The sequence below is a fragment of the Quercus robur genome, chromosome 2 (assembly GCF_932294415.1).
Source record: "Quercus robur chromosome 2, dhQueRobu3.1, whole genome shotgun sequence".
Lineage (NCBI taxonomy): Eukaryota > Viridiplantae > Streptophyta > Magnoliopsida > Fagales > Fagaceae > Quercus > Quercus robur.
In genome coordinates this window covers 33,052,926-33,062,882 of record NC_065535.1, presented here as the reverse complement: position 1 = coordinate 33,062,882, position 9,957 = coordinate 33,052,926, and the positions used below count along the sequence as shown (strand labels likewise).

At 33.0% G+C, this 9,957-nt stretch overlaps 1 protein-coding gene across 4 annotated transcripts; it reads right to left on the bottom strand.

Annotated features, from left to right (window-relative positions):
• Window positions 1-1,272: 1,272 nt before the first annotated feature.
• LOC126713405 (protein PAM71, chloroplastic) lies at window positions 1,273-7,970 on the bottom strand. Of its 4 annotated transcripts, none has more exons than XM_050413156.1 (12): window positions 7,686-7,970; window positions 7,416-7,485; window positions 6,303-6,389; window positions 5,976-6,029; window positions 5,473-5,534; window positions 4,694-4,762; window positions 4,033-4,084; window positions 3,777-3,851; window positions 3,542-3,671; window positions 2,699-2,769; window positions 2,247-2,294; window positions 1,273-1,587 (listed from the first exon to the last, which is right to left on the bottom strand). In XM_050413156.1, exons 1-12 carry the CDS (start codon window positions 7,850-7,852, stop codon window positions 1,516-1,518), a joined length of 957 nt encoding a protein of 318 aa, XP_050269113.1. In that variant the 5' UTR covers window positions 7,853-7,970; the 3' UTR covers window positions 1,273-1,515. The 4 variants fall into 4 exon arrangements, 3 of the variants coding, with proteins under 3 accessions (XP_050269113.1, XP_050269112.1, XP_050269114.1); XM_050413155.1 differs by having other exon boundaries at window positions 6,292-6,594; window positions 7,686-7,966; XR_007651340.1 differs by having other exon boundaries at window positions 1,570-1,587; window positions 2,247-2,328; window positions 6,292-6,594; window positions 7,686-7,967.
• Window positions 7,971-9,957: the final 1,987 nt, after the last annotated feature.

Sequence of the window (9,957 nt, the reverse complement as noted above, 5' to 3'; positions counted from 1 at the left end):
ATAGTCCTATCAAAATCTTCTCCCCTTTCCATAATTTTCTTTCTATTTTTATCACTCCAACTAGATATAGTGTTATTTTATTGGGCGGCTTTTCTTTAGAATCTCGTATTTTTTTTTACTCCTAAGTATAGCTGATTTTTTACAAATTTTTTTTTTTTTACATAAAATAAAATAATAGATTAATCCAAACGTAATCAAAATAGATGTTACATAAGAAAATAAGAGTAATAGAGTGAATGAACAAACATTCATTGAATGGTTCATTGAAAAAAGAGCTAAAGTTGATATGATGGGTAGTAAACTAAATTAGCTTCGTGGATAACATTTTTCCTCTTTTAGACCAAGCATTATAGAGATGATAATTGATATATGAGTAGAAGCAACAATCAATAAAATAATATAAATCCTATAAAATAAACATTTTAGTTAAAAACAAAGAGATAGAAAGTAGACAAGGCAAATGGCAACAAATTTAGGCATTAAGGTGGTAGGCACTTTCATATTCATTTGGCATCATTGAATACCATTGGTATCATAGTTTAACATCATGATAAAATAATTTAATGCAATCTAGTTATTTGAGAGTCTCTAAATAATGACTAATTGTATATTGGGTTGAAATTTGAAAGGAACAAAGTGGAACATTGGACAGGTAAGCAATGAAGGAAGCCGAAGTGGAAAGGAAGGGGGGGCCAATAGAAAAAGTTGGGAGAGGGGTAGAGTGGGATTTACCTGCTTCCACAATCATCCTTTTTGATTCTTCCTAAAAGGTTTTAGGGATGGGTGAGGGTCTTCCACGTCCGCCTAAATTTGCCACCTCTTTTATCTCCTCCTTCCTTACGTGTACACATTGTCTATCTTCTATTTTTCACTTTTTTTCTAGCTCCACCACACAAAAATGGGAGAATCAATTTTTTTTTAATAGTAAGACCTTGAAAAAGAGAGGGAGACTTTCTATATGAAAAAAGCCAAGGGTAAGGCTGTGTTTGGATAGCTTATTTTTTGCCAACTTATTTTACTATTTAGCTTATTTTTGCTACTATTCATGTGCCTGCACTTTTTGGTATTATTCATGGATCCCATTGTACTATTTCAGCTAACTTTTACCTTTATTTATAGTACTTTTAGCAAAAAGTTTTCCATTTCAGCAAAATAAATGAATCCCAAATATACCCTAACTCTCAATGAATTGTCTAATTTGTTGTTGCTGCTTTCTAACTTAAAGCCAATGAAAAACCTAGAACTCCATTTTATGAAAGCAGAAGACAATAATTCCAAAATACAATGAATTTTTCTTCAACAATGCAAGCTGTGTTAACCTTTTAGCTGGATTCAACTTGGTTTACAACTAATCCATGAAGATGGTCACTAATAGAATCATTATCTCCAATTAAGTACAATAATGAAAACGCTAAAAATAGTTCTTGCATGAGTGGAAATGAAAGGAATTGCCTTTCTACACAAGTTTATAGAAATGTACAAATTCTATATATATATATATATATATATTAATTTCTAACTCACTATCTCAATCAATGTTACTGCAGCGAAGACGAGAAAAAGAACACCTCCAATGTAGGCAATGGCCTGCACAAGGAACAAAAGTCCGTGATAGTTTCCTTATTGCATACAAAGAAAAGAATTTTCTTAGTGTGCAAGTAATTTCTGAAAGACGTATTATGCTTCCTCCATTAAGCAGTGGGGTCAGAAGGGTAGAAGATGGGTAATGCATGTTAGTAGTTGAAACTGAGAAATTCTCTTGGAAGAGAACTTTTCTCACTGTGTGCATGAACGTGTTGGGTCCACCAGATGGACCTGTTTAATGAACATATACGCTATGATGATGCTGACTCATCTGTAGCTGCTATATAAATTAGATAGTTACATTGTTGGACTACATGTCTGTCTACAAAAGAAGAAATCCACTGGCTGGATTCCTCATACTAGTAGTTGGTCATATACAAGAACTCATTTGACTGGTCTTCTAATAAAGAAGTGATCAACTGCCAAAATTCTGTACAATGGCGTTTATATGTTCCAACAGAATAAATTCTGCTTACAATAATGCGTATTTATTCGAGACTTATTAGGATTTCTTAATGATGCCCTTACTCATGCATATTAATAGTTCCAAGCTCCAACGGGGAAAGTCTCATGGAATAAAATTTGATGGCTATGCTTTGCAGAAACAATATCACAGAGGACATGTAAGAGCTAATGAACAAAGGTTGAAAGCTTGAACTTACCTTCTCTGACAACAATGTCCCTAGTATAGAACCTCCCAAAACAGCAAGCTGCGTGCCAAAGAATTTGTCAAATAAATTAGACCTACAAATTGACATATGAACATGTGAATAAGCAAAAGGGCAAAAAATTTAAACTTATTTCAGAAAAGGACAGAAATTGGATATAGTTTAAATTGTCTATTAATTCAAGAAAGCTGATATGCAAAATCTAGCATTTGCAGCCCCTGCTCAGTGGTTTCTGTCAAAAGATTCTTAGTACTAAGAGAGTTTTCAAATAGAAAAAAATTTGAAATTCCATTGACATTTTAAAGTTAGAGCTAACTGCTATTTAAAAGCACCTCTCAAAATCCAAAATGGCTTTTAATTTTAAATTAACTTGCAGTACTGTTGAGTTCTAAATCACTATTATATTTTTTAGAAAGGTTTGTATTCTTTTCATAGCTAAAAGTTACCAAGGTTGCAACACCGTGACCAGCTAGTGCTCCTGCAATGACTCCAAGGGGTGAAGATGCTGCAGCTAGTGCTGCATATGAACAGAAAATTTGTATCAGTAGATACTATGAGATAAAATTATGTCATGACAAAAAGTGGAATACTAATCTCATGTGCCATTGGCCCAGCATAAATTAACTAGCTATAAAACGAATTAAAATAATCCAGATCCAAAATTTGCATTTTCAAGTAATCAGAATGGAATGTTAGACAAACCATAAAAAGAATAGAAAAAATGAACAGAAAGCTAAACAGAAAGAATACAAATATTATTAAAATTGTACTTTACTACTATATCACATTTCAAAGAGTGTACTTTGCTTTTCATAGTATTCTGAATACATCCATCACATATTATAAAAATGATTTACTCTTCAAATTTTAGGGCATGACAAGCAATGTCCATCATCATTTTGTATAAGATTCATTCTTCAAATTTCAGGATATGACAATTAACATTTTCCATCTTTCTTTGGTAATCTGATCTTTATTTAGGGCAGAGTTCATTTTAGTTTTGTAACACTTACAATCTAAATGGTGAAATTTCTTTTAAATGTATCTAAAATTGGGCACAAAAATAATGTGTCATATGGCTGCAAAAAATGCCACCTTTATGGTTTTTATCCAATCAAGATCATCTTTAATTTGCATATCCTAACTCTGGTCATCTATTAGGGCATTGTCTCTGAGATTTTGGCATGCACAGTGAGTGAGGTGCTCTCATACAACATAATAATTCCTTCACAAATGTATATTATTTGTGCACAACATGATAACTACAGGTTTTTGGCTTTGGGGCTCACCTATTGTGGAGAAAAATGACTTGTCACCCCATTCAGCAACAAAAACTAAGAAGAAAGTGCTAATAACAGTGTTAGCAACAGACAATATCCCAGCACCATTTCCTGAAAATTTTGAAACTGCTAATTCTGCCTGGTTCAAATGCAAAAAAATGACATTTAGTCAGGTTAACTTTTACCATGACATAAATGTCACAAAGCATTGTAAAAACTTGAAAAGAAAATAAAAAAAGCTTACCTCCTTTTGTTCATCTTCTGCTTTTGGACTATCACTTGAGGTGGCATCAAGCAAGGTTGAAACACCAAAATACACCTATATCAATCACAATTAACACACTGGCACGGCTTTCTTCATTTAGGAATAGAGTTTCTAGTGTTGATAGTTGTTTCACTTCCCATCTTACAAACAATGCTTGTCTATGAAGTATGAATACATGGTATTACTATTTTTTTCCAGCTAAATATTAAGAGAAGACGAAAAAAAGGAAATGTACCAAAAGGAAAACTGCAGCAATGTCATCCACAGGCAAATCGGTTTCGCCAAACCTGTGATTAACAGGCTACATTAGAGATACACTTACCAAGTTAAAGATATCCTTTTCAACTAAAAGTCATATTAGAAGATCCAGATTATATTTATTGATTAGGAATTCTAGATTCTCCAAGACCTCAAGAATAGTTTCCCAAAATTAACCAGCACAGAAAGACATACAGGCAGACCACCCCAAAATAAAGAACAACATTGTGCTACGGATCCTATTGGTAAGGCAATCCAGCCACAAATCAAGTTCTACCAAGCATAACCATCATGGATGTCTATATATTCCCAATTATTAAAAGAGATAACTCTAGTTTATAAAAGTTTTGCAGGATAAATGGTTGAAATAATGTGATTGCTTGTATCTGATATAGTACGTGTCTCTTGTGAAGCAAATTAAACAATAGCTGTGACATATTTTCACGTATGCCTCATACAATAGCATGTTATTTGTAGAATATCAACTACCACCTTCCCTATATATAAAAAAAATGATAAATTACTGATTGTCCTAAAAGCTTAAACTGTTAGGAAATGATGAATCTGATCATTTAACCATAATTTTAACAATTTTATATCTATGTTCTAGAATTGAATGCAAATTTCAAGGAAAGTACCTGAATGGTAGGATTTCATCGACATAGTGAAATGTCCGTCCAAGAAAAACAGATATGATGGTCATTGCCCTGCCCAAGATAAACAGACACCTCTATGATTCAAAAGATTTTTTTTTGGATAAATAACCAAGCTTTATTAAAAATATGAACACCACACTGCACACAAGAAGTATATGCATGGTCAAATCAAAAGAAGTCACAATCATCAACATACTCAAGCAAGTTAGAATTTGAATGGCATGATAAAGAAGTCATCCATTCTAATAAGGAGTGCAGTAAAAGCATCTTAAGATCCGTCATGGATTGTTCAGACCCTACAAAGGCTCTATGGTTCTGCATAATTACTAGTCTTTGATAATGAAACCATTTTTGTTGAAGTGTTGATATTATGAAGATACAAACTTTTAGCTCCATCGGTCACATAAAGAAAGAACACTTTTGTATAAAAGTATTACTACTTGACTTGTATCTACTAATTTGATGAGCTAGGACTGCTATGCATAGGTACAAGTTAGAAAAGAATCACTTAGCCTTGTTGAAAACTACATTCATACATATATTACAAGTTGACTGTTTGCAAATCTGCATTCTATTTGCAAAGGTAGAAGATGTTGCTGAACCATATTTACTAACATGGATTGTCCATTTGTCTTAACATTCTGGGGAACTTAAGAAGTAATGAAGTGTGGATAATGCATACTTACGAAAAATTTCACTAAAATGAAGAATTAACAATGCAAAGGACATCTAAATCACCATGAATAAACAGAATAACATACGCAAGTGCCCCATAAGTCCCAATAAAAACAACAGCAGCAGAGTTCCTAGCTGCTAGAAGTGCCTGCACAAAACGTTAAATGTTCAAATTAGGAGGGGCCATGACATTCTATATTATCACACTAGAGAATATGCACATTAATGACAAAGGAAAGTATAAATTCTTGAACATTTATGCAACTTTTGTAAACCTTTATTATCTGTTGGTTACTTCCAAGTAAATTGAGATAAAAAACAAGTACAGCAAAATATGACATATAATGAACAGCTAATCAATTGGTCAACTAAAAAAAGAAAAGAAAAATTATAGTAAGTCAGTATCTCAGTTGATCAACTGTTCCTAATATGCTTTGAAGAAGTAAAATAGAAGCGCATGGGAAAGCAAACTACAAACAATGTACATGGAATGCTTAATATTCATATGTTAATCCTGGCCATATTAGCATTTCAAAGAGCTTGATGGTTGGGTTTAAAAACTGTCGAACTAAAATTCATTCACTCTTACCGCGATAAAGAAGGTCTTGTCCCCTAGTTCTGAGAAAAAGATGAGCAAGAATGCCTGCAAAGTGCACCATTCCCATATGATTAATTTAATTTTGTTTCTATTGAATATTCAGGAAATTTCATCATAACAATTACAAAAAGACCTAAACATTTTAGGTGCAGCAAGCCAGCAACACAGACATGAGTTCTAAATGTTTAATATAGAATCTTCAAGTTCCATCATGATCTCCAAATTAAGAAAATGCATGAATTACAATTTATCCTTCATTACAAAAAGAAAAACCAGTTTGCATAAGTTACAGGGAGATTTTCCTAACTGAAGCAAAACCTGTGCTAATATCACCAAGGTCCCCCAAAAAAGGTATTGACTGCAACCCACTAGCAATATCTGAAGCAGCAACTGCTGGTTGTGAGCCTTGAAGTGTAAGAAACCCAAACATCAGCAAAAACTTCATAATACCACCAAATGAATGATCAGAAGCAGGGATATCAGTAGCTATGAAACATTCCCTTCTTGAATTATTCTTTACAAGTGATTTGTATGAAGCGCAGCAATCATCCATCACAGGCATTGATTCTGTATTCACTCTGCAGGTCTTGTAGTCAAGACACCTTAAATCCTGTATCAAATTTTAAAATTCCCAACTAACATACATAACAAGAAACCAATGCGGACAATTATCATCAAATTGTGAAAATTAGAAAAAAAAGGCTACAAAATTGCAACAGTGATGTTTATCGGTGTATGGTAGTAAACATTTAAAACGAAGGGTCAAACCTCCAATTTTAGAATGTCAAGATAACAAAATTTTAACAGAGTTTAACACTTTAAATAAAATTTTTCTAGGGAAATAAATAAGAGAAACATCACAAAGTTAAGAATGTGCAGTTCAGCATTAGAAAAATGAACATGAGAATACAAAATCGGGTTGAATTCTAGACTTGAATTTCCCATAAACAGTCCCACATATTGGTAAGTTCAATTCCCAGTTTGTGCTTGGTGAAAATTTTCTAGATTGAGCAAGCCTGTTCAAGCAATTTAGGAAAAACAACCTTGGTATTTATCAATTTAATGATGGTTTTTTTGGTTACATTGACTTGTTCCAAGACCAGGAATTGGTCTCTCCAAAAACCTAGGATGCACAAACACGGACATGAGTATGGGTGGTACGAACCGACCAACACAAGCAATTTTTGAAAAATTCGACACGAATACGGCACCCCAAATGAAGGGTCCGTGCATCCTAGCCAAAAACAATTAGCCTTAATGCTGTCTACCTATCTCCTCTCCTAGACCCGCAAAAGCTAGAGCTTTGTGCAGTACAACTTTTATTGTATTGTTCCAAGAACAAAATGAAAAAAGAATCTCTCAAAACTTTCTGTAAGGCAACCTATAGTGAATTAGAAAAGAAAAAGGCAAATGGGAATAAAGAAATATTACCAGGCCATCTGAACTTCTGGTGGTTCTTTGTAAAAAGTATCCAGGTTTCGCAGAACATTGGGTTGAATACCTGAAAGAGAAAGTATTTCTTTCATCAGCTAAAATGCTTTAATTCCCATTTTTGTTATTGAATATTATGTCCTTCACTGTCTTGAAGAATGTATATTCATTGCTAATTGCTTAAAAAGTTCACAGTACAATGTTTTAAAGGTTCTTGCTTGAACTAAACGATGCAAGATATTAACATGAAACTTCACAAATCATAGTTACCTGGAGACAATGAGACTTGGGTTTGGACTAGAAAGCTTGGAATTCTGCTTCTTGGAGCATGAACTGAAAGAAAACAAGTAACAACAGGTGAATGGTTTGCGAGGTCTAGCACATGAAGGCAGTGAATTTACCCCCAAAACACTCTCTGAGAGTGTTATGCCTCTCATTCTCTTTTCTGTGCGTGTACCACGTCTGGACCTTTGAAATGATAGTGTTGGAAGATAAGCTATATCTACTCTAGGAATAGCGCCAACATAAATTCTCACCGTGTCTGGTATATCTACTTGGGTTGGGGAAGATTTTGTTTAGCTTCACTTTTTGTAAAAGAATCACGAGTCTGAATTTCCATTGGCCATCTTGGGCTGCGATGTTATGTTATGTATGCTTTTTGGGCTCAGTAAGGCCTTGACCTTTGTACTATATGGGCTTCAATTTTTTTATTATTGGGCTAAGCTTTTTTTTGATAGCATATAAATATATGATGTATTTAAAGAAACTGCTCCAAAATAAGGGTGCACTGCAAACTAGACCAGGCAAAATTGGACTTGGATCCATTAACTTGACCCAAACTTGAAGGAAATGACCCGACCTGACCCATTTTCAAATGATATATATTTAACTTGTGTATGTGTGTGCACGTGGAGATAATTTGATAGTTGAGAGAGGAAGGATTTGAACCCTAAATTTTTAATTCATCTTTGGCTTGCTTTCACCTATAATGCAAAATTTTTAATTCATCTTTGGCTTGCAAAATTGTAGGTGAATATACTGAAGAAATTACTTGCTAACTTGAGGTGCAATTCTCAAGTATGAATATTTTTAGTGCTATATCTACTATTGATGTTGAATAGATTGAGTGCAATCGATATTAAATATTTATTTATCTTTCTTAACCTAAGAAATTATGTTTTATTCTTAAAGCTTTTTTTTTTAATTTAAAAAAATTATTTATCTTTTTAGGTTATTTAACTTTATTATTATTTTACATGCAACATGAACATGTGCACTTGATGAGTTTGATAACTTGACATGATCCATGACATTTAGTATTTTTTTTCCCATTCTTTTTTGATGAGGATGATATCATTAGTGAACATTTGATTGTGTAAATTTAAAAATTTATGAACTATTTAAATTTTATTTTTAAGTATTTTATTTTTTTGTTCTTTTATTTGCATCAAGAGGAAGACAAAGACAATATTATCATCATCATCATTATTATTATTTCTTTTTTTTGCATGTGAAAAAGTGTAGGTCAACTCATAACCTAATTAACTCGATCTACCCACAACATGCTTAGGATGACTCATTTTTTTTTTTAATCCAAATCCATATTTGACACAAACCCAAACAAGAGTCAATCTGATCCGTTTGCCGGTTCTAAAACATAGGAGCTAGCCAATAGTGGCATTAACTTCCTTATGTGAGATTCAATTTTAGAGGTTGAAACTTTTTATTTACATTTAGGGGGGAAAAAAGAGAAGAGAAAAGAAAGAGGTAGGAGCAATTACAATGGTTGTTTCAATAAGAATTATTTCTTCTTTACCCAAAAAGATGCACACTCTTATTAGATTATTTTAACCACATAATTAAGAGGTAGAGATGATTGAACTGAAAAAACTTAGTTTTGCTGGAATGATTAAAAAAAAGGCTAATTATACTGTTACAGCCACCACCATTACCATACTCTTTGTTGTTATTGTTTGTCCTTTAGAGGTTCACTGAACTTGCAAGTTACGACTCCCTTCTGATAGATGGAATTCAACCCCAAATTTTTTGTTCATCTACAAAAGTTTTTACCAATTGAGTTAATTAATACCCACCCACGTATAGTTGCATCATTTTTCAATAATTGTAATGATTTTATTCAGGAAATTTCCTGACCCATGGGTTTTAACTTTTAAGATTGGGCATGACCCAATTGTAATCAATTTGTACCCATAATCACGATCTTGGCTGGCTCATTTCTAACCCATATCAAATACGTATGCAAATTGCAATCAAATTTTCTAGTGTAGCATAACTGCATAGTGCATATATAATGTATAATAGAATCAAACTCAATTTAAGCCAGACTAAACCTAGATGTTGGTTATTTTTTGAATCCAAAATGGCTTTTTTTTTTTTTGTCAAAGTTAGTGTGTGCGCATATACACAAGGGAGAAGGAATAAAGTTCTAATACAAAGGCACACCACAAATTTCACTTATAAATCATGGTAACTTTTAAAGGAGGGTGAAGTAAATTGAATTTTTATTTTAAAGAATACATAA

Bases quoted from the DNA above. Each gene is read 5' to 3' on its own strand.
- LOC126713405 (XM_050413155.1), bottom strand. From the start codon at position 7,852: ATGAGAGGCATAACACTCTCAGAGAGTGTTTTGGGGGTAAATTCACTG. The intron at 6,030-6,291 runs GTTAGGAAAATC...TGCACTTTGCAG, and splicing joins TTAGCACAGGTTTTGCTTCA to GCATTCTTGCTCATCTTTTT. The intron at 3,852-4,032 runs GTACATTTCCTT...TGATTGATATAG, and splicing joins TTGCTGCAGTTTTCCTTTTG to GTGTATTTTGGTGTTTCAAC.